We start from the raw sequence: 25,485 nt of genomic DNA, 5'->3' as shown, positions 1-25,485 counted from the left end.
CTGCCCACGCTCTCTCCTCCCTCTCCCCCAGGTGACGACAGGGTTCCAGACCACCAACATGCTGACGGCGCTGCCCAACTCGTTCCTGGAGCCGCTGCTGTCCTTCTCCCTGATGGAGGACCCGGAGGTCAGACTGCTGGTGCTCACCATCCTCCTCAGTGTTATAGACAGACACGACAACACACCCAAGTTCTCCAGCATCAGGTCAGAACACTCCTCAGGCCAAGCTTTTCATTGTGTGACTCTTTCACTTTTTCTCTCATTCGCTTCCCCCCAATCTGTCTTTATTTCTGCCCCTCAGACAGACCTTCTCTCTATCCCTCTGTCCTTATCTTTCACTCTCACTGTCAGGCTTTTGTCTCTCTTTGATTCAGTCATCCCTTCTCTCTCTCTCTCTCTCTCTCACTATCATTCTTTCCTCAGGCTTGCACTTGTCATTTTGAGGCATCTTGTCTTCTTGACGTGTCCTTACAGAAGCACTGCGCTATGCTTTCACTCTCTCTGTATCTGTCCATATAATAATGCTAGTCTCCTGTCTCCTCCTACAGCATTATATCAGATATCTCTGTTCTCAAGCTGAAAGTGGATAAGTGCTCTCGACAGGACAACCTTTTCATGAAGAAGGTAAACCTCTCTATCACCAGCTTGCTCTCTCTCCACCTTCCTCACTCTCTCTCTCTCTCCCTCTCTCCATCTGTGTGCCACCCCTCCTGCCTCACTCTCCTCTCTGTGTGCCACCCCCTCATGCATCACTCTCCTCTCTTTCTCTATTTCCCAGCATGCACAGCAGTTGTACCGCCACATCTACTTGGCATGTAAGGAGCAGAGCAGTGGTCCGCAGCACTTTGAGACACTCTATACCTTGCTGGCCCTCATCAGCATGGAACTGGCCAACGAAGAGGTGGTGGTGGACCTCATCAGACTGGCCCTGGCCCTGCAGGTACACACACACGCACATACTCACTCACACACACACACACACACACACACTCACATTTAAGCCTCCCAGGACCAAGGTTATCAGTGTAATCTCTTTCTCTCCTGTAGGAGTTGGCTCAAACCAATGAGGAGTCTCTGTCAGTGTATAACCGCTGTGCTGTCCATGCCCTCTCTGCTGCCTACCTCAACCTCATCTGTCAACTCACCACCGTCCCCACCTTCTGTCAGCACATACACGAGGTACCTGTGTGCATCAGACCACTCTCTGCCTGCAATGTGAAGATGTAGATCTCCACTAATGAATGACTTGTGTGTTGCTCACTCCCTCCTAGGTGATTGAGATGAGACAGAAGGAGGTACCCTTCCTTCTCCCTGAGGACGTCTTCATTGAAAACCCCAAGTAGGTTTACATCACTTTGGTATTTGTTAAGATTGGTATAGGTAAAGCAGTGTTTCCCCTAGGTTTTTTGACAGCAAGGGTAGTGGGGGGAGTCATTGGTAATAGCGTTTGCACCATGACATGCTAGCTTTTCCCATAGACTTCCAGTCATTGAGTCAATGACAATCCAATTAAAACGCGTCTCGGCAGAAATATGTAATAATATATATATTTGGACACACCTACTCATTCAAAGGTTATTCTTTATTTTTACTATTTTCTACATTGTAGAATAATAGTGAAGACATCAACACTATGAAATAACACATGGAATCATGTAGTAACCAAAAAAGTGTAAAACAAATCCGAGAGAATGCATAAGGCCCTAATCTATAGATTTCATATGACTGGGCAGGGGTGCTGCCATGGGTGGGCCTTGGAGGGCATAGGACCACCCACTGGGGAGCAAGGCCCAGCCAATCAGAATTCGTTTTTCCCCACAAAAGGGGTTTATTACAGACAGAAAAAGTCCTCTTTTTCATCAGCTGTCTGGGTGGCTGGTTTCAGACGATCCCGCAGGTGAAGAAGCCACATCTGGCTTCTTCACCTGCGGGATCGTCTGAGCTTATGTGGTTACACGTGGTCTACGGTTGTGAGGCCGGTTGGACATACTGCCAAATTCTCTAAAATGACATTGGAGGCGGCTTATAGTAGGGAAATTAACATGAAATTCTCTGGCAACAGCTATGGTGGACATTTCTGCAGTTCGCATGCCAATTGCACGCTCCCTCGAAACTTGAGACATCTGTGGCATTGTGTTGTGTGACAAAACTGCACATTTTTAGAGTGGCCTTTTATTGTCCACAGTACAAGGTGCACCTGTGTAATTATCCTGCCTTTTAATCAGCTTCTTCATATGCAACACCTGTCAGGTGGATGGATTATCTTGGCAAAGGAGAAATGCTCAATAACAGGGATGTAAACAAATTTGTGCCCAAAATCTACGAGAAATAAGCTTTCTTTGCATATAGAACATTTCTGGGATCTTTTATTTCAGCTCATGAAACCAGCACATGTTGTGTTTATATTTTTGTATATGTAGGTATGGTTTGTTCTACTAAGAGTGCCTTTTGCGTCCCTTTGATATTTTAAGTAGAAATGTTTCCCCAATATTGCACCCTGTGTAACTTCTAGGAAGATTTTAACCCACTTAAACCCACAATTTCTCCCTAGTTTTCACCATCATTGTAAAGCCATAGTTAAGAGTTATGAAAATTACTAAATAAACAAAAGTTAAAAAAAGTAACACAATAAAATAACCATAACGAGGCTATAAACAGGGGGTACTGAGTCAATGTGCAGTGGTACAGGTTACTCGAGATAATATGTACATGTAGGTAGGGTACAAGTGACTATGCATAGATAATAAACAGTGAGTTGCTGCAGTGTACAAAAACAAAATGTGTGGGGATCTATGCAAATAGTTTGGGTAGTCATTTGATTAACTCTTCAGCAGTCTTATGGCTTCGGGGTTGAATCTGTTAAGGAGCCTTTTGGACCTAGTCTTGGCGCTCCGGTACCACCTGCCTTGCGGTAGCAGAGTGAACAGTCTATGACTTGGGCGGCTGGAGGCTTTGACCATTTTTTTTGGCCTTCCTCTGACACTGCCTAGTGTAAAGGTCCTGGATGGCAGGAAGCTTGGACCCAGTGACGTACTGGACCATACGCACTATCCTTTGTAACACCTTACGGATGCCAAGCGGTGATGCAACCTGGTTAGGATACTCTCGATGGTGCAACTGTAGAACTTTTTGAGGATCTGGGGACACATGCCAAATCTTTTCAGTCTCCTGAGGGGGAATAGGCATTGTCACGCCCTCTTCACGACTGTCTTAGTGTGTTTGGACCATCATAGTTTGTTGGTGATGTGGACACCAAGGAACTTGAAGCTCTCGACCCGCTCCACTACAGCCCCGTCAATGTGAATGGGGGCGTGTTCGGTCCTCCTTTTCCTGTAGTCTACGATTAGCTCCTTTTTCTTGCTCACATTTGTTGCGTTGACAGTCATTTGTGAAGTTTATTATTAATTTTGTGTGATTAGTGATTTCTTTACGTCTACAGTGCCTTCAGAAAGTATTCACACCCTACGACTTTTCCCACATTTTGTTTTGTTACAGCCTGAATTTTGAATGGTTTAAATTGCGATTTTGTATCACTGGCATACACACAACACCCCATAATGTCAAAGTGGAATATGTTTTTAGAAATGTTTACAAATTAATACAAATTTAAAACTGAAATGTTCTTAGTCAAGTTTTCAACCCCTTTTGTTATGGCAAATCTGAAAGCAGACATTGAATATCCCTTTGAGTATGGTCAAGTTAGTAATTACGCTTTGGATGGTGTATCAATACACCCAGACTCTATGAAGATATAGGCGTCCTTCCTGACTCAGTTGCCTCATAGGAAGGAAACCGCTCAGGGATTTCACCTTTAGGCAAATGGTGACTTTAAAACAGTTAGAGTTTAATGGTTGTGATAGGAGAAAACTGAGGATGGATCATCAACATTGTAGTTACTCCACAATACTAACCTAAATGACAGAGTGAAAAGAAGGAAGCTAAGAAAAAATATATTCCAGAACATGCATTCTGTTTGCAAAAAGGCACTAAAGTAAAACTGCAGAAAATGTGGCAAAGAAATGGACTTCATTTCCTGAATACAAAGTGTAATGTTTGGGGCAAACAACACAACACTGAGTACTAGTCAAGCATGGTGGTGGACATCTAGGCAACATCCTAGACGAAAACCTGGTTGTCTGCTTTCCAACAGACACTGGGAGACAAATTCACCTTTCAGCAGGACAATAACCTAAAACACAAGGCCAAATATACAATGGATATGCTTACCAAGACAATATTGAATGTTCCTGAGTGACCAAGTTAGTTTTGACTTAAATTGGCTTGAAAATCTATGGCAAGACTTGAAAATTGCTTTAGGATTTTTTTAAAGAATAGTGTGCAAATATTGTACAATCCAGGTGTGCAAAGCTCTTAGAGATTTACCCAGAAAGACTCATAGCTGTAATCACTGCCAAAGGTGCTTCTACAAAGTATTGACTCATGGGTGTGACTACTTATGTAGATTATATATATCTGCATTTAATTTTCAATAAATTTGCCAAAAAATAAATATGTTTTGACTTTGTCATTATGGGGTATTATGTGTAGATGGGTGAGAATTATTATGATTTTTTTTAAATCGACAAAATGTATGAATACTTTCTGAAGGCACTGTATGTTATTATATACTGCTCAAAAAAATAAAGGGAACACTTAAACAACACATCCTAGATCTGAATAAATGAAATAATCTTATTAAATAGTTGAAAGTGCTGACAACAAAATCACACAAAAATAATAAATGGAAATCCAATTTATCAACCCATGGAGGTCTGGATTTGGAGTCACACTCAAAATTAAAGTGGAAAACCACACTACAGGCTGATCCAACTTTGATGTAATGTCCTTAAAACAAGTCAAAATGAGGCTCAGTAGTGTGTGTGGCCTCCACGTGCCTGTATGACCTCCCTACAACGCCTGGGCATGCTCCTGATGAGGTGGCGGATGGTCTCCTGAGGGATCTCCTCCCAGACCTGGACTAAAGCATCTGCCAACTCCTGGACAGTCTGTGGTGCAACGGGGCGTTGGTGGATGGAGCGAGACATGATGTCCCAGATGTGCTCAATTGGATTCAGGTCTGGGGAACGGGCGGGCCAGTCCATAGCATCAATGCCTTCCTCTTGCAGGAACTGCTGACACACTCCAGCCACATGAGGTCTAGCATTGTCTTGCATTAGGAGGAACCCAGGGCCAACCGCACCAGCATATGGTCTCACAAGGGGTCTGAGGATCTCATCTCGGTACCTAATGGCAGTCAGGCTACCTCTGGCGAGCACATGGAGGGCTGTGCGGCCCCCCAAAGAAATGCCACCCCACACCATGATTGACCCACCGCCAAACCGGTCATGCTGGAGGATGTTGCAGGCAGCAGAACGTTCTCCACGGCGTCTCCAGACTCTGTCACGTCTGTCACGTGCTCAGTATGAACCTGCTTTCATCTGTGAAGAGCACAGGGCGCCAGTGGCGAATTTGCCAATCTTGGTGTTCTCTGGCAAATGCCAAACGTCCTGCATGGGGTTGGGCTGTAAGCACAACCCCCACCTGTGGACGTCGGGCCCTCATACCACCCTCATGGAGTCTGTTTCTGACCGTTTGAGCAGACACATGCACATTTGTGGCCTGCTGGAGGTCATTTTGCAGGGCTCTGGCAGTGCTCCTCCTGCTCCTCCTTACACAAAGGCGGAGGTAGCGGTCCTGCTGCTGGGTTGTTGCCCTCCTACGGCCTCCTCCACGTCTCCTGATGTACTGGCCTGTCTCCTGGTAGCGCCTCCATGCTCTGGACACTACGCTGACAGACACAGCAAACCTTCTTGCCACAGCTCGCATTGATGTGCCATCCTGGATGAGCTGCACTACCTGAGCCACTTGTGTGGGTTGTAGACTCCGTCTCATGCTACCACTAGAGTGAAAGCACCGGCAGCATTCAAAAGTGACCAAAACATCAGCCAAGAAGCATAGGAACTGAGAAGTGGTCTGTGGTCCCCACCTGCAGAACCACTCCTTTATTGGGGGTGTCTTGCTAATTGCCTATAATTTCCACCTGTTGTCTATTCCTTTTGCACAACAGCATGTGAAATTTATTGTCAATCAGTGTTGCTTCCTAAGTGGACAGTTTGATTTCACAGAAGTGTGATTGACTTGGAGTTACATTGTGTTGTTTAAGTGTTCCCTTTATTTTTTTGAGCAGTGTATTATAGGTCTCTAGCTCTTACTATGGGTCTCAGTGGTAGTTCTGAGCAATTAACCAAAATGTTATTTAAAAAAAATAAAATTTAAACAACTAATTTACCGACATTGGTTAAATTATTTTGAATTCCATTTCGTTCTCTTTTTTGCTGCAAGCTTAATTCACACATTGCACAGTTTCTCTACAGATAAATCAGATCCAGCCTGAACTGTGCGATGGGAGTTTCCAACAGGCCAATATTCTACATAGTTTATCGCATAAATGTGGTAATTAACTACAATGAGCATAATCCATTGTGCATCTACTTGTCTGATCTGTGTTTCTTTTATGGCTCCTACGGAAGAAACAGAAGAATGTGCGATTTTGAGGCGATAGAGATCAGCTGTTGCTCCGTGAGGTATCTACCTGAAAGTACATGATCATAAAAGTATGCCTTATTTACTTTGAAGAACTACAAAATTATGATTTTGTCAGACAGCATAGGCAACAGCTCTACAGATAAGAGATAAAGACTTGGAATGAAATAATCAATTAAAACAAATGTAATATACACTACAACTGAAATATTTTCGTAAAGTAATGTGAATAAATGATGGTTAATTAGTGATAAGCAGTAATGGGCAGTCACTACCATCATGGGACTTTTATTCATCGTTTTATTCTGTGTTACAGCATTCAACCCAAGTCACTAATCGCTCAGCACTACTCAGTGAATAGGAGTAGTAGTCTGGGTTCTTGCTCTTCCCACAGCCCTCTTGTGTTCTTTCCATTAGAAAGACATTTCACTTATGATTTTTGAAGCATTCAGCCACAGTCAACACAGCTTTTAACAGACCGTTCCTTCCTTTTCGTGACGCGTTTAAAGAGAGCTGTTCTAAGTTCTGTGTGTGTATCTGTGTGCTCTTTGCTGTTTGTCGCTCTGTGAACTTCCTCAAGGCTTTTGTGAACTCTACAGATGAAAGCGGTGCAGCTTATGGATGCAGGGTTACTTTCCTCCATATATTGCTTTCATACTTCATCTCTCCAGTCTTTTAAGATGTGGAGTAAATAAGATCTGGAGTAAATGGAGACGTCTCCTCCCGTTTAGTCTTTCTCTGATCTTCCTTCTGTCTTTCCATGTCTTCTGTCGCCGTCCTGTCCCCCTCTTCTTTCATCTCTCTTCTCCCCATCTCTCTTACCGTTTGTCTTCGGTCTCTGTGCTCTCCGTCTCTTCTTTCCCGTCTCCAGGCTCCCTGCCTCTCTGGAGAAGTTGGAGGGGGATGTTCTGTTCCAGCAGTCTAAGATCACAGAAGTCCTGGGGGGCAGCGGCTACAACACAGACAGGCTGGCCACACCCTACATCCCACAGTTCACAGGTAACACACACCTTTCAACATGCACGAGAACATGTGCTCAACTCTTACTAAGATCTGGAGCTTCAATAAGGAGGGGTGATGAGGAGTAATCCAACTGAAATGGTTAACCTTTGGAACAGCGATGCACGCAGCCTGTGTTTTTGATCCATGCCTGTAGAGTGAATGGAAATAGAAAAGAGGTGAATTGCACCTCTTCTACAATGCACCTGAGTTAATAGTGTGTACTGTACCTTTGTCACTGGGTGACCACTTTGTTGTCGATTGAATCCCAGATTGCCCCTTTATTCCCAAGCCATTGTACTCATCGTGGGTCATTGTTCAGATAAATTGTTGTGCTCTCTCTAGACGAGGACCGTCTGTCCAAGAGGAAGAGCATTGGAGAGACCATCTCACTACAGGTGGAGGTGGAGTCTAGGAACAGCCCAGAGAAAGAGGAGGTAAGGAGAAACACAAACACATGCACACCAAAAATGTCCCCCGTCTCTTCTGTCCCTCACTCTCTCTCATTCTACAGAGGACTCCAGCAGAGGAGATCACATTTGAAACTCTGAAGAACGCCATCGGTAAGTACCAATCAGCGCTGTGTCACTCATGAGTCATTTGGTCAGGCAGCAGGACATTGAGTTAGCAGACAGTAAAGTGTTCTATTGGACCGTTATCAATCTGTCCCTCCAAGGACATAGTGATTGTATCAGCGGTACAACAATACCGAAGTGTGTGTGACTCCTCAGTGGACAGTGTGGGGATGGAGGAGCAGGAGAGAGAGCGCAGGAGGCAGGTGGTGGAGAAGTTCCAGAAGGCCCCCTTCGAGGAGATAGCTGCCCACTGCGGTGCCAGGGTAAAAAAATATATAATTCTACCCCATGTTTAAAGAACCTAAATTATGTCGTTGCATGATTTAAATATCACTGTTGAGTTTTTCAATCCATTATCTTACTTTTGTATTTTTTATTTTGTGGCTTCATTCTTTTTCTGACTCTGATGCTGGTCTCGGCTTGTTCTTTACAGGCCACATTGCTGCAGAGCAAACTCAATCAGATCTTTGAGATCACAATCCGGTAAGAAACAAGAAGAAAAGAAAGAATAGTCCAATCAGAAGCTGCTATGATGTAATTGTCACTTTAGAAGTGTTCAGAAACATCTTATCCACTCACTCAGAACATTTCTTCAGATATCATTCACTATTCAGTTCCTTAGGGTGAAAATGTAACCCAAAACAAACTGCAAAATGCATCCATCGAGTTTGTAGTGTCACAAGCTTGATGTAGGCATTGCCTGCTAGGAATATGGGACCAAATACTTAACTTTTGACTTCTTTAACCTCTCTTGGGCAGGTGGGACGCTAGCGCCAAATTCAAAACAACAAAATGTCATAATTCAAAGTTCTCAAACATACGACTATTTTACACCATTTTAAAGATAAACCTCTCCTTAATCCAACCAAATTGTCCGATTTCAAAAAGGCTTTACGGCGAAAGCATAAAGTTAGATTATGTTAGGACAGGTACAACACAAGAAAAACCACACAGCCATTTTCCAAGCAAGAGAGGGGTCACAAATACCAGAAATTCAGCTAAAATTAAGCACTAACCTTTGACGATCTTCATCAGATGACACTCCTAGGACTCATTGTTAGACAATACATGTATGTTTTGTTCGATAAAGTTCATATTTATATCCAAAAACAGCATTTTACATTGGCGCGTGATGTTCAGAAAATATTTTGCCTCCAATACTGCCAGTGGTCCCAAAAATTTACAAAAATACTCATCATAAACATTGATAAAATATTAAACTGTTACTCAAAGAATTATAGATAACCATCTCCTTTATGCAACCGCTGTGACAGATTTAAAAAAGGCTTCACGGGGAAAGCACACTTTGCAATAATCTGAGTACGGCGCTCAGAAACATACACCAGGCAATACAGATACCCGCCATTTTGGAGTCATCTAAAATCATAAATAGCATTATAAATATTCACTTACCTTTGATGATCTTCATCAGAAGGCACTTCCAGGAATCCCAGGTCCACAATAAATGTTGTTTTGTTCGATAAAGTCCATAATTTATGTCCAAATACCTCCTTGTTGTTTGCGCGTCCAGTAAGCTACTCCAAATGTAGGAAGCACGCCCAAAATTTCACAACGAAAAGTTTAAAAAAAAGTTATATTTACGTTCGTTGAAACATGTCAAACGTTGTATAGCATCAATCTTTAGGGCCTTTTTAACATAAAACTTCAATAATATTCCAACCGGACGATTCCAATGTCTTGAAAAACGTTTTGGAACACAGATACCTCACCAACTTCCCGGCCTTCTTGTTCGCTCTCTGTTCACTGCAAAAGCCTGAAACTAGGTTCTAAAGACTGTTGACATCTAGTGGAAGCCTTAGGAAGTGCAAAATGAACCCTAAGTCACTGTGTGTTAGATTTGAAAAGACTACAAGAACCAGATTTCCCACTTCCTGGTTGGATTTTTCTCCGGTTTTTGCCTGCCATATGAGTTCTGTTATACTCACAGACATCTTTCAAACAGTTTTAGAAACTTCAGAGTGTTTTCTATCCAAATCTACTAATAATATGTATATTCTAGTTCCTGGGCCCGAGTAGTAGGCCGTTTAATTTGGGTACGTTTTTCATCCGGCCGTGAAAATACTGCCCCCTACCCAAGAGAGGTTAATACACTGAGTGAATGTGTCCCAGTACTTATGAAAATACCCTCCAATAAATGGTGAGATTCTTTACTGTAGCCTCATATCCAAAATGGAGTGTAGAGACACATTTTTATTATCTTTACTGTCCAAATACATATGGAGGTGAGTGTACATTGTAGATATGAGGAGTGTGTATGTGTTTGTGTGGGTGGAGGGGGGATGGTGTTCAATAACATTCCAAATGATGTTGCTCAGGAGGCAGATATTTAACAGAGGTTAGCGTTTATTGGCAGGGTCTTGCCCTGGAGGCAGAATTTAGCCGTTTCCTCAAGAGTAAAAATTGGCTATATCGTAAATGTGCTTTTTGGTCTTAATTGAAGGTTAGGGCTAAGTATTAGGGTTAGGTTTACAGCTGGCACGGTGGCTGTGCCAGCTATTGAACACTACAGTGCTGCCTCTGGTAGATTACTCATCTGAATAAATGCCAAACTGCAAATTTTTAACAGGCCAGGTTGGAAGGTACAATTATATCAGAATGTTGGGTGTATACTGGAGTTCTTTTGGCTCTTGGTATGGGCACAAGTAGACACACTATGACTTGAACAGCATCAATTGGAATGAATACCTTCGCCCCCTCCCCACCCACATAAACACATACATACTTCTCACCACTGTAATGTATGCCAGTCCACATGCCAAGAGAACAGAGGATTCCCGTAGGCACTTAGTAGGATATAATTGTACCCTCCAACCTTTCCTGGTAAATATCTGGCACACTCTATGACTTGAGCAACATAATTTTGAATGTTTTAGAACACCTCCCCCATGTTCTTGATGATGAAGTTCTCTCTCTCTGCCCTCCCCAGACCCCCTCCCAGCCCGTCTGGCACCATCTCATCAGGCTACGGCCAGACCCAGAGCCGCTCGGTGCCCGTCTACGAAATGAAGTTCCCTGACCTCTGTGTCTACTAGCCCTAAAGGTCAGGGGTCACCCTAGGAGGAGAGGGGAACAGGGGGTGTGGAGCTACAGCAGTCCTCAGTGTTAAAACAACTACAGACACTGACCTGTTCCCCCTGCTCCATATTCTCATTCTGTCAAGAGCTACTGACATGACTGACAATGTGTTTTTTGCACTGTGATCGCAGACAAAACAAAAAGGCAGCAGTGTGAGCTATTGACCCTTCACCCTTTGCTCGACCCCTCCCCCATCCTAAAAATTCCAATATGACTGCCACCGGCTTGGATTAGACTGTAGCCAGAAAGACCGTGGAGAAGAACAATGGATGGACTGAGGATAGATAGAACAGGGAGGAGAGAACATAGTGATCCCCAGTTTTAACCTTCTCCTTTTCCTCTGATTAACTTGCTGCATGCCCACCACTCTAAACACCACCCTTGAGCCCATTACTAGTGTCTAGACGTTGTCCTAGTTTATCCCTCACTGGATGCATTACTACCCAAAGTGCATCAACAACAAAATGGCTAATTGCCAAATGTAACAAAATCAAATGTTCTCATTCGTTTTATTGTATTGCCATTATTTTGTTTTTCTGTCCTGGAAAGGGATAATGTTAAGTACCTGACAATGGAAGCTGTAGTGAAAAATGTAGGTAATCTAGTGTTTTAGTTTTCAGTGGGATGACTACTTCTGAAACACTATCCCCACTCCCTGCTCAGACCATTCAGTTCTAAATCAACGGTGCATTGTGTTTGCTTGATGCTTTTCATGTCTTTTTAGGTTTTTATTTTAAGTCTCTGGGGTGAGAACTCCAAAGTATTTTTTGTATCGCTGTGTGTTAGCCAGGAGTGCTTTTGATGCTGACCCAAATTATCTTCATTTTGTATTTTTTACCCCCTTGCTTTTTAAATGTTGTATATTTTAATCCATGATTTGACTGCAAAGGTTAAAGTGTGTGATGTGTGTGCTGTCCTCGGAAATGTGAGAGTGCCCTACAGGTGACTCCAGCAGAACTAGATTCAACCAGTTCAACCATTCATAAAACCAGTCATAGCTTTCCCACTTTGTAAGGATCTGAAGAGTGTACAGTTATGTTTACATGCTCAAACACTAGCATATGGGTCGTTCCATCAATACGGTGCCTTTTGAGATGTGGAACTTGGTTAAAAAAAACGTATGATTTCACCTAATTTTAACATTGTTGTAAAGAGCAAGAGATAAAAAAAAATAATAATACTGTATATAGTAAGTGCCTATTAAGTGCCAAATAAAGTAACAGGGTTGACGATTTCATCTTAAATCAGCCATAAATCCCGTTACAGGGGAATTGGAAGCTTGTTGTGTGCAACAAGCTTGTGCATGGAAGCTTCAAATCTTTTTGTTAAAACATTTCTAGCCTGTCTATATGGGTCACAGGCTTGACTTGTTATGCTGGACCTGCTCAGTTTTCTACCAGAAAACACCAGGAAATGGCCAAAAAGAGTCGTTTTTTCTTTGAAGGAATAGTTTCACCATATTCAGTTCACATAACAGGGTTAACCATAAAATGAGAGACATTTTTTTTTACCTTCAAATTAATCACATGAAATAAATAAATGATCATCTTCAGAAATGACTTTGTCAAAGCAACAAGGGCTTTGATGGTGATAACTTTTGTGGAGTTAAGTAGGTTAAAATCTTCCTGGAAGTCAGAGGGTGCATGGAAGGACATGTCAAAATGCTGAGTTTTGGCACTTTAGCAAGTCTTTATTCATATACAAAAATGTTTATTTAGTTCTCCATATGGTCTATAATAAAGGGCACTTCGTTGAATATAACAGGTTTTTAAAATTGAATATTGGTGCACAATTTCAAAAGGTGCTCATTTTGTTGAACGACCCATATAGACTAATTAACCAACCCACATTATTATTTGTCATATACAGATCTGCTATCTTAATTTTATCTCTTGGTTGTCGCAGGAAATGGTAATTGTAGTGTATTCAAGGTTTAAAAAGGCTTCTAAAGTTTGTAATTTCCACTTAAAAATGAGATTTGATTCGACCTAACGAAAAATGTATCAACCCCTACAAAAATGTCCAATAATTATAATCCACATAATTCACATTTCCTGTTGGATTATTTTCCTGCTGTGAGAAGCAGGGTCAAATTAAGATTGTGTGTGTATACAGAGAAGTACATTACATATCTAGCTATAAACATGATGTAAATTTGTTTATTTTTTTGTGTATAGATCTATAAATATAATTTTAGATTGCACTGACTAGCCGTAGTTAAGGGAAATATCTACTAGTATTTTTAAGAGTATATATATATATAAGACCTCTGTGAGCTAGCCCACTGAGAACTAACCAGCATGGCATCAAATCAGGACAGACTGTGACTGGAACAGGGATGGCCTGTAAAGAGATTGTAATATTATGTTTAGAGTTACTGCCAGACAGAGCGCAGTGGAGGAGAGTGATGAAGATCTAGGGAGTAGTTCCCTCAGACATATTAAAGGGTGACTGCACTTCCTGATGTAGCCTCATTTTGAAGATTGCTCATTAAGAAACGCTAGTGGCCACGACTGAAGTCAAATGAGAGTTGTCTTAGGGGTGTGGTTTGATGTGGGTGTGTTACGTTCACTTAATCGTACCCTGACAGGTACTGTTTGTCCCTCCTGAGTCACTGTACAATAACACAGCTTCTTCAAAATAGTCCGATTTTATTTAAGATCAATAAAAACATCTGTAATTAATTTAGTCATGCAATTTAGATCTAGCTAAGGTATTTGGTGCAGTATATCTCAAGTAAATAAATGTGCATGAAAACTAGTCCGTGCACTGCATACAGTCTATCGAGTCGGGAAAGTCTGGCTGCGCGCTCAGGACTGATTTCTGAGAACAATAACTTGTCTACAACTTCAAACTGTTTTTCAGTGCCCAAAATCACTTTCCAGCTAAATTACAACTCTGTTTGTCAATGAAGCTAGCAAGTAGTAGCTAGAAGGCATATTGAGCAGCCAGGCCACAATCAGCTTATCAAGTCACTCAAAATTGAGTTGCAGATGGGATACAAGATCGTCTCAATTCTCATTTTGCCCCAAAAAAGTGGCAGACTCGGGGGTTTGACACTTTCAAACACTGGCATGTGGCCAGTCCTTAAAGGGCTTAGGGCCAATGGTTATTTCAACATAACATTGGTGACGGGTTGTCTGATGTAAACAAGTCTGAGGTGCTGCGTAATTGGCAGGTCTGTCTCACTGTCTGGAGGTTCTGGCTGCTAGTGGGCATGACCCTAATCCATACCCAACCCTTCAGGAAGTCGTGACCTATTCACTTCATAAACTAGGTTTTATCCTATTTACACTTTGTAATCAATTTTGACACTAGAATGAATGTTTGTGACTCATATCGATGCCACACAAGCCGTTTTAAAACCAGAGACATTAGAGATGATATAGTGTGTAGTTCCCTCAGACATCTTAACGTCTGTAATACACCAGAGAGATGCTGCAGGAGGGAACGCAAATTAGCGACATAACCCCCTCCCTGTAATCGTACTGCCATTATTATCCTTTATTACAACTACAGTCAGTGTGTTTAGTCCAACGATAGTGCCACGTTATTATATCAGATCCTCCTCATCCTTTCCATACTGGTGACGTCATCGTAATGGTTGTTAGCCCTTTGTATGTGAGTGGAGAGAGACGAGCCTGGACTGGACAGTAGATACTGGTTACAGAAGTAGCTTCCTAAGAATACGTCTCTGCCGGTGTGTCTGGGGCTCATACTTTCAGCTCATGCTCTTACAGATTGTCGCAAAACTAAGTACAATGGCAATAATTCTAAGTCTTATGATGGTTTGAGGTTTTCTGAACTAGCCAGATCAGGCAGTCTAGAGTCCAGTTTAGCCAACTCCGAAACAGACTGGCCTTCCAGGCTGAAATAGCCCCATCTGAAGATAGCCCATATTCTGTGTTTTGATAAATGACTTCTGTACCTGGACGGTGCTGTGACACCTTCTGTACCCGTGACATTGTGAGACTCCTTCCTTCCTGTGCTAGTGTAAACTGACTCCCAAACTGTGCTAGTGTAAACGGCTAGTGTTAACTGTGCTAGTGTAAACTGGGCGTGCTCTATATGTGTCACTGTCATAACCAGTTGATGTCTGTCACTGACAAAATGTCATATTGTGATTAGTGTTAACTGCCCAATATGCAGTGTTCTGTAGGTTTTGTTTTTACTATGTATTGTCTCTGTCAAGTCAACCCATGCCAGTAGTTTACCGGATTGTCCATTTGACTTGTCAATTTTTACAAGGTTCATGTTTACTGAGTAACTTTGTCATTGTGTGCGTTCGTCCGTGCATTCGTGTGTGCATTCGTGTGTGCTTGTGTATTCAGTCATCACCCCAAGACCAAACTAATGATCAGACCCAGTTTACAACCCAGTCCATTAACTCCTCTTCCTCCTTCTCATGAAGAACAATGTAATCAGCATCATGCAGCTCTCTATCCTTCCAACGAAGCCAATAACAAGTCACAGTAACAGATGAACACTACAGTGTTTTTTTGGCAGATAATACTGTAGTGTTTACTCTAGTGTACTACAATATTCTATAGTAAGTACTACACAAGATCGGGGGATACTACATTGTGTAGTATAGTAAGTACTGTAGTATTCTATAGTAAACTTATTTTTTTCATGTGGGTACATTTCTTAGGAACTAAACAACAACAGTTCTGCTGTTAATGTGTTGTTAGACCTGTTACACCTTTCTGTCCACTCATCTCCTGTTCCTTGTATAGTAAATGTAGCTCTTTACATTGTAGTGCTGTAGGTCAAACTATCTAATCTGTGAACTTTGCACTTTAAACTGGATTCCCTAGTGACAGAGGCAGCTTTTACATGGAGAAAATGCCTTATGATGAGTGCTGGACCTGACTTTGCATGCTAGTGATGTAGCTACGTACAGTTCAATGACCGTCTAGCTGAATATATGTATGTTACTGTTTCTTCCTGATCAAATTTCCATTAAACATTTCATTTTGTCTTTGCCAATTGCACTGAAGATGTTCTGTTTCGAAGAAACCTTTATTGCTGAAATTATAAGAAAAACACATACTTTTAATTGAACTGTATGTAGTATGGCTGTTGTAGAAGCACCATGTCTCTCAGTACCAATGTCGTAAGATGTAGACATATTGTCAAATACAGTAGGATGCCCACACAGTTGCTGTACATACAGAAACATTTTAACAGACAGAGGTAAAAGAAGAGACCGTCTTAGCATTGGCAGTGACATTGAGGGCTTCCACCATTTTAATGTAGTCAACTGGGTGGAATTTCCAAATTCATTGGCTGATCCCTCCTGGTGACTCTTGGAGTCATGTCCAACCAGGTGATCAGGAGGGATCAGCCAATCGTGAAGAAAATGGACTACTTCAAAATGGTACTGCCCATGCTGTTTTACCTAGCTTTTTCAGGTGAAATTGAATTATGTATAATAGGCTACAGTGTTTCAAATAGTCGTAGGTTTTTCCATCACAATACAACAGCATGCGGTTGTGTGTGACTGATTGTCAGACTATAGGTGAGGTGTTCTCTCTCCCATAGTTTGATAGACTACATATGTTTTTGTGCTCAATGGTGGATCTATTCATAATTATTGTTTGTATTGTTATTAAAACACTACTGTGCAGCATTAACTGATTGACTGACTGACTGTATCCTCCTGATCCTGAATGGTTGTCCTGCTCAGCTGGGTTTTTTTTCATCCTGATTGTCATTTGATTGGTTGTCAAATAAATTAACTTTACGAATGTTGGCGTCGCCAAAATATGCTGGTATGGTGTTTCTTTCTGAATCTGTAAAGGTAATCCTGATGGCAGCAGCTCTAACACATATTGTAGCATTAAAGGGTGTTAACATACCCACTGAGGGTACGACAGTGCTCTATTGGGTAGCCTGCTGTATATCTGACAGCTGAGTGAAGCATGACTTTTAAGACTAAGGATTTAAGAATATAATTACGAGTGTGTCTCTGAGGAATGAGAGACTCTTAACGTTAATAAAACCTTCCGAGGACCATAGTAAAACATTTTTAAAACACTTCCCTGCAACCAAAACATTTAAGTTTCCAGAACTGGCGACATGTTCACCTCCGTTCTCAGAACGTTTAAAAAAACATTCAGTTTTACCGGTCAGGAAACTTATGCAGGGCTTGTCCAAAAGCTCAAGTCACTTGTTCCCAATTTAAAGTCTGTAACACCATGGGCCAAACAGGTGATGGAAAATTGTGTTGTATGATGCAAGGAAACACTTCATAAAATAATTATTATCACTGGTATTGACAAAGGAAGGCTGCTAGTCTCGGATCCCATGTATTATACAGTATATCCTGCCGTTGTGACCTCGAGCAAGGCATTTAACCCCCCACAAAGTAAAATACTGCACTGATTGACTACTGTATAAAACACACGGTCCGTCAACTTTCCATCTGGAAAGCTACCAGGTGTGCAGGCTTTTGATTCAACCCTGCTCAAAGTCACCAGTCAGCTTATCAAGGTCCTGTTGAGCAGCTGATTTTTTTACAATGTGGTGTGTTCGAGCAGGGCTAGATCAAAAGCATGCACACCCTGCAACATTACAATTACAATCAAATACTTTTTGTCTTTATAAAATAATTCCCTCATTCAATGAACCAGGGATCAAATGGCTAAGGTAGCTAACTAAGATGTTTATTTACTTGTCAATTAGGCTATTCTAAGATTTGTATTTTATTTTAATTTGTCAGAATTACATAGTATTGATTAAAGGAGAATCCTAGCAAATTTTGAGAAGTGGAGAGACTGCTTTACAACCAGCGTATGCAGCATTGGTTTCATCAACTGCGCACCCGTATCAACTGTGTGTCTGCCATTTGCAGATATACACGAGTGCCAGTGGAAAGTTATTTTAGGACATGGACTTGACAATGACATTGATACATGCTAATAGTTAACTAGCGAGAGAACCAGCCAAACTGCACTATGTTTTGAATTGCCTATCTAGTTAGTCTGAGCATAATGGCGCCGAATGAGATGGCTTCCATTTTACAATCCTGTAACCAATTGTGCTATTGTGTATGTTTTTGCGTTATTTGTAACTTATTTTGTACATAATGTTTCTGCCACCGTGTCTTATGACCGAAAAGAGCTTCTGGATATCAGGACAGCGATTACTCACCCCGTACTCACCCCGTACTGGAGGAATTCTTCTTCTTCAACGAGCCGGACGGGAAGGATTTACTTCGGACGCCCGACAGGAGGAAAAGACGGAGATATCATGGATGACGGTCCGGGTGCCTTGTAAGGAGGCGTCGCCGAGAGGGTAAACTACCTTTACCATCGGTCCTATTAGCCAACGTACAATCAATCGATAATAAAATAGACGAACTACAAGCACGTATATCCTACCAACGGGACATTGAAAACTGTAATACCTTATGTTTCATCGAGTCGTGGATGAACGACGACATGATTAACATACAGCTGGCGGGTTTTAAGCTTTTTCAGCAGGATAGAACAGTGGCCTCTGGTAAGACAAGGGGCGGCAGCCTATGTATATTTGTAAACAACAGCTGGTGCACAAAATCTAAGGAAGTCTCAAGGTTTTGCTCACCTGAGTTAAAGTATCTCATGATAAGCTGTAGACCGCACTATTTACCAAGAGAGTTTACAGCTATATTTTTCGTAGCTGTCTATATACCACTGCAGACCGATGCTGGCACTAAGACCACACTCACTGAGCTGTATACGGCCATAAGCAAACAGGAAAACGCTCATCCAGAGGCAGCGCTCCTAGTGGCCGGGGACTTTAATGCAGGGAAACTGAAATCCGTTCTACCTAATCTCTACCAGCATGTTAAATGTGCAACCAGAGGAAAAAAAACTCTAGACCACCTTTACTCCACACACAGAGAGGCGTACAAAGCTCTCCCTCGCCCTATGTTTGGCAAATCTGACCGTAATGTTATACTCCTGATTCCTGCTTACAAGCTAAAACTAAAGCAGGAAGCACCAGTGACTCTGTCAATAAGAAAGTGGTCAGATGAAGCAGATGCTAAGCTACAGGATTGTTTTGCTAGCACAGACTGGAATATGTTCCGGGATTCTTCCGATGGCATTGAGGAGGACACCACATCAGTCACTGGCTTCATCAATAAGTGCATGGGTGACGTCGTCCCCACAGTGACTGTACGTACATACCCCAACCAGAAGCCATGGATTACAGGCAACATCCACAATGAGCTAAAGGGTAGAGCTGCCACTTTCAAGGAGCGGGACTCTAACCCGGAAGCTTATAAGAAATCCTGCTATACCCTTTGAAAAACCATCAAACAGCCAAAGCATCAATATAGGACTAAGATTGAACCGTACTACACCGGCTTCGACGCTCGTTGGATGTGGCAGGGCTTGTAAACTATTACAGACTACAAATGGAAGCACAGCCGTGAGCTGCCCAGTGACACGCACCTACCAAACGAGCTAAATTACTTCTATGCTTGCTTCGAGGCAAGTAACACTGAAACATGCATGAGAGCGCTAGCTGTTCCGGACGACTGTGTGATCACGCTCTCCGTAGCCGATGCGAGTAAGAACTTTAAACAGGTCAACATTCACAAGGCCGCAGGGCCAGACAGATTACCAGGACGTGTACTCCGAGCATGCGCTGACCAACTGGCAAGTGTCTTCACTGACATTTTCAACCAGTCCCTGACTGAGTCTGTAATACAGACCACTATAGTCCCTGTGCCCAAGAACACTGAGATGACTGCCGACCCGTAGCACTCACGTCTGTAGCCATGAAGTCCTTTGAAAGGCTGGTCATGGCTCATGTCAACACCATTATCCCAGAAACCCTAGACCCACTCCAATTTGCATACCGCCCCAACAGATCCACAGATGATGCAATCTCTATTGCACTCCACACTGCCCTTTCCCACCTGGACAACACCTATGTGAGAATGCTATTCATTGACTACAGCTCAGCGTTCAACACCATAGTGCCCTCAAAACTCATCACTAAGCTAAGGACCCTGGGACTAAACACCTCCCTCTGCAACTGGATCCTGGACTTCCTAACGGGCCGCCCCCAGGTGGTAAGGGTAGGGAACAACACATCTGCCATGCTGATCCTCAACAGGGGCCTCTCAGGGGTGTGTGCTCAGTCCCCTCCTGTACTCCCTCTTCACTCATGACTGCATGGCCAGGCATGACTCCAACACCATCATCAAGTTTGCCGATGACACAACAGTGGTAGGCCTGATCACCGACAATGATGAGACAGCCTATAGGGAGGAGGTCAGAGACCTTGCCGTGTCGTGCCAGGACAACAACCTCTTCTTCAACGTGATCAAGACAAAGGAGATGATTGTGGACTACAGGAAAAGGAGGACCGAGCATGCCCCCATTCTCATCGACGGGGCTATAGTGGAACAGGTTGATAGCTTCATGTTCCTTGGTGTCTACATCACCAACAAACTATCATGGTCCAAACACACTACGTGAAGAGGGCACGACAAAGCCTATTCCCCCTCAGGAGACTGAAGAGATTTGGCATGGGTCCTCAGATCCTCAAAATGTTCTACAGCTTCACCATCGAGAGCATCCTGACTGGTTGCATCACTGCCTGGTATGGCAGCTGCACGGTCTCCGACCGCAAGGCACTACAGAGGGTAGGGCGTACAGCCCAGTACATCACTGGGGCCAAGCTTCCTGCCATCCAGGACCTCTATACCAGGCGGTGTCAGAGGAAGGCTATACAAGTTGTCAAAGACTCCAGCCACCCTAGTCATAGACTGTTCTCTCTGCTACCACACGGCAAGCGGTACCAGAGTGCCAAGTCTAGGACTAAAAGGCTTCGTAACAGCTTCTACCCCCAAGCCATACGACTCCTGAACAGCTAATCAAAGGGCTACCCAGACCCCTCTTTTACGCTGCTGCTACTGTTTATAATGCATAGTCACTTTAACTCTACCTACATGTACATATTACCTCAATTGCCTCGACTGCACATTGACTCTGTGCTGGTGCACCCTGTATATAGCCTTGCTTGTTGTTTTACTGCTGCTGTTTAATTATTTGTTACTTTTATTTTAAATTTTTTACTGATCTATTTTTTAAATCATTGTTGGTTAAGGACTTGTAAGTAAGCATTTCGCTAAGGTGTACTACACCTGTTGTATTCAGCGCATGTGGCAAATAAAATGTGATTTGATTTTTTGTATATAATTATTTTACCTGCAGCACAATGTCTCTCTCTCTCTCGTTCTCTCTCTCTGGCAACGGCCCACTGGCACACGCAGGTGACGGACACACCATGACTCTTCCAGAATTTTCATTGCTGACCAAAACTAAACTAGGCATGCTTTTATCTCAAAAACGCATCTTGCGACTCCATGATTGAAAGGCCGCTGTAGCCTGTCAATGCAGGCCTACAATAATTATACTCCGATGCGTTCTGCAGAGATTGGGACAACAGTGTGCAACACTTTGCATTCGGAGGATACTGATCCAATTCTGATCGGAGTAGCCTAATTGTTTGATATTGTTGCTTTTGTCCATCGGACAACGTAAATGTATATTATTCTTGTACGAATATTTTTTTTTAACTTGCACCGGCAAGCGAACAAGCGTTAATAAGTATTCAGAGGCCTTGACTTTTTCCACATTTTGTTACATTACAGCCTTATTCTAAAATTGATTAAATTAAAACATTTCCTCATCAATCTACATGCAATACCCCATAATGATGAAGCGAACACAGGCTTTTAAACATTTTTGTACATTTATTACAACTAAAAAACGGAACTTTTTTACATAAGTATTCAGACCATTTGCCATGAGACTCGAAATTGAGCTCATCTGTATCCTATTTCCATTGATAATTCTTGAGATGTTTCTACAATTTGATTGGAGTCCAGCTGTGGTAAATTCAATTGATTGGACATCATTTGGAAAGCCACACACCTGTCTATATAAGGTCCCACAGTTGACAGATGTGTGCATGTCAGAACAAAAACCAAGCCTTGAGGTCGAAGGAATTGTCTGTAGAGCTCCGAGATAGGATTTTGTCAAAGCACAGATCTGGGGAAGGGTACCAAAACATTTCTGCAGCATTTAAGGTCCCCAAGAACACAGTGGCCTCCATCATTCTTAAATGGAAGAAGTTTGGAACCACCAAGACACTTCCTAGAGCTGGCCGCAATCGAGGGAAAAGGGCATGGTCAGGGAGGTGATTAAGAACCTGATGGTCACTCTGACAGAGCTCTAGAGTTCCTCTGTGGAGATGGGAGAACCTTCCAGAAGGACAACCATCTCTGCAGCACTTCACCAATCAGGGCTTTATGGTAGAGTGGCCAGACGGAAGCCACTCCTCAGTAAGGCACATGACAGCCCACTTTGAGTTTGCCAAAAGGCACCTATGGGGATGTCTTTCAGCGGCAGGGACTGGGAGACTAGTCAGGATCGAGGCAATGATGAGCGTAGCAAAGTACAGAGAGATCCTTGACGATAACCTGGACCTCAGACTGGGGCGAAGGTTCACCTTCCAACAGGACAACAACCCTAAGCACACAGCCAAGACAACGCAGGAGTGGCTTCGGGATAAGTCTCTGAATCTCCTTGAGTGGCCCAGCCAGAGCCCGGATATGATCCAGATCAAACATCTCTGGAAAGAGACCTGAAAATAGCTGTGCAGCGTCGCTCCCCATCCAACCTGATAGAGCTTGAGAGGATCTGCAGAGAAGAGTGGGAGAAACTCCCTTAACACAGGTGTGCCAAGCTGGTAGTGTCATACCCAAGAAGACTCGAGGCTGTAATCTCTGCCAAGGGTGCTTCAACAAAGTACTGAGTAAAGTGTCTGAATACTTATGTAAATGTTATATTTCTGTATTTTTTTTGTTGCTTTGTCATTATGGGGTATAGTGTGTAGATTGATGGGGGAAAGAAATGTAACGTAACAAAATGTGGGAAAAGTCAAGGGGTCTGAGTACTTTACGAATGCACTGTATGACTTTGTTCCCAGAACCAATGGGAAATAAAAAATGTACGGTCCCATAACTTTTAAGGAACAAGATGTGGTAGCTGGGATTAAATTATACTTTTTTATAATGACTTTGAGAATGTGGAGTAGGTTGTGTAGATCAGTAGGGAAAAAATATATTTATTCCCTTTTTGGATTTAGTTTCAAGACAGCAAAATGTGAAGACTGTGCAAGGGGTGTTTTAGACTTTCACTAACTGTACAGTATATAGAATAGGCCTGAGAAAGTTAGACTGTGTCACATATCAGTTTGCAACCAATGTAAAAAAAAAAAAGTACATATCATTGAGTTAATAAAGCCGCATACAAACATCGTCTATTTTTTGTTTACTTGAGTAAGGCAGCTCCAAAAAGCAGGTGTTTCAGCCTAGCTCTGTGCTTTCTGTGGTGGTGGGGCAAGCCAGCAGAAAACACGGAGCGTTATGCCATGATTGGCTCAGTGTTCTGTCACTCATGGGGACACAATGTCACCGCCAAGTCTAAGGGTAGAGCTAGAAAATGTTAGCCCTTTAGGTGCTGCCAGAGAGTTACATTAGAAATGCCCATCCAAGAAGACTCAAGGTCATTGGCCACAGATAAAATGACATCAAATCACGTTATATGTACAGTAGCTTTGATTGGACTGATCATGTCAACATCATACTTTCAAAATCTTAGCTAGCAGTCATCATCATGAATCAAGTCGACAATCTACTGGCAAATCCTTTTTAATCCTTGTCATATGAAGAGAAATTGTCACATGAGTTGACGCTGGAGAGACGAAGCAGGTACGGGGAGTCAAACATTTAATAAGGAACGTACATGGAACGAGACAGGAACAGCGTTAGCATACAAGAAAAAGGCAAAAAACAATCAATGCATCAGCAGGGAACAGAGCAGGGAAACTGATAAATATAGGGGAGGTAATAAACAGATGATAAGTGAGTCCAGGTGAGTCCAATATCGCTGAAGCACGTGACGAGGGAAGGCAGGTGTGCGTAATTGATGGCAGGAGTGCGTGATGCAGGGCAGCCTGGTGCCCTCAAGCGCCAGGGGAGGGAAGAGTGGGAGCAGACGTGACAGAAATAATGAAGAAAAATGATAGATAAAACGTATTCGGCCATTGGACATAAACATTCAAATTCAACAATGAGTGGTTTGGAAGGAATCAGTGACAGTGGCTAACTGCAAGCATTGTAAAGTAATCACAAGCCTGTTATTCAGTGGAATGGCTGTGTGGTCACAAATCTGGGATTAAGGAGCTATTTTCCAAGTCAATGAAGCATGATTTGTGCCACGCTCAAAACAACTGTTAACTCGGAACTGCGAAAACTTGACTTCAGTGAGTTCAAGACAACTGGGAAGTCGGGAATAAACAAGCTCCGACTGGGAAAATATGTTTTGAACGGTCATCCAACTCAGAATTGTAAGTCCGGCCTCTTTCTAAAGCTACAACCTGAAGATCATGATACAACCTTTTTTTTCCCGAGTTCCCAGTTGTTTTGAAACCACAATAAATCCAGAGAATGCCAGACTTTGATGGACCGCCACCTTCCTGTTCAAGTGAGCACAGCACAACAAGGTGAGTCCAAAAATGTATTGTATGCTCCTGCATAAGTGATGTAATATTGTAAGAGCTTTCATTGTCTGCTTATCCCCCTTTATTTATTCTACGGTTCTTACTTGGTGTACAGGGAGAACACTGTAAGAACGGCCCATGTTCTGAGTTCTGTCGCTGTACATTTCAATAGTGCTAAACAAATAGTTATATTGACTACGTCCGTCCTAGCTCGCTTATTAATGTCTTAATCGAAATTACGGATGGCATCTTATCCGCTTGTCGTCCCCTTATACCATAGTTTGTACATCTCAATTGTCTGTAGAAAACACATTTGTTTAAGTAAGTCAGCCATATCAGCTATGTTTCTTTAAAAGGCAGTAAATGAGGCTGAATGAACTGTTTCGCTGCCAGACAAGGCTCCGCTGATAACCAGGTGAAGCAGTGGTAAGGTGTTGAGACTGCTGTTGGGACAGCTTTATGTAGGCCCGAACAGTTTGTGGGCACTGTTTTTCACCGTTATAGTGCAATTACTGTATTGTTTAGTGTTGTGTAGTGGCTTTGCTGGCATGCACCCCACTTGTTTATTTTTGCCCCACCAAGATTTACATGTTAAAATCGCCACTGCTTATACCTGTATATTGACATCACCATTGACTTTATCTTGGTTGCTTGTTTGGTAGACCTCAAATAAACGTAATGTACAGTACAAAAAAGGAAG

General features: G+C 42.6%; 1 protein-coding gene across 4 annotated transcripts in view; it reads left to right on the top strand.

The window, feature by feature from the left end:
• Positions 1-16,980, top strand: part of LOC106608035 (protein EFR3 homolog B) — a 74,298-nt gene extending 57,318 nt beyond the window's left edge. For all 4 annotated transcript variants that reach the window (XM_014205695.2, XM_045720933.1, XM_014205693.2 and 1 more), the window contains 11 exons: positions 32-204; positions 549-624; positions 779-940; positions 1,048-1,179; positions 1,272-1,339; positions 7,415-7,542; positions 7,888-7,979; positions 8,057-8,105; positions 8,274-8,380; positions 8,551-8,600; positions 11,065-16,980. In XM_014205695.2, coding sequence (XP_014061170.1) covers positions 32-204; positions 549-624; positions 779-940; positions 1,048-1,179; positions 1,272-1,339; positions 7,415-7,542; positions 7,888-7,979; positions 8,057-8,105; positions 8,274-8,380; positions 8,551-8,600; positions 11,065-11,170 — 1,143 coding nt within the window. In that variant the 3' untranslated portion in view covers positions 11,171-16,980. The remainder of the gene's footprint in view (positions 1-31; positions 205-548; positions 625-778; positions 941-1,047; positions 1,180-1,271; positions 1,340-7,414; positions 7,543-7,887; positions 7,980-8,056; positions 8,106-8,273; positions 8,381-8,550; positions 8,601-11,064) is intronic.
• The last annotated feature ends 8,505 nt before the right edge of the window (positions 16,981-25,485 follow it).

Source organism: Salmo salar, chromosome ssa06 (assembly GCF_905237065.1).
Source record: "Salmo salar chromosome ssa06, Ssal_v3.1, whole genome shotgun sequence".
Classification (NCBI taxonomy): domain Eukaryota; kingdom Metazoa; phylum Chordata; class Actinopteri; order Salmoniformes; family Salmonidae; genus Salmo; species Salmo salar.
The sequence above is the reverse complement of the archived record's forward strand: the minus strand, read 5'-3'. Positions and strand labels throughout refer to the sequence as shown.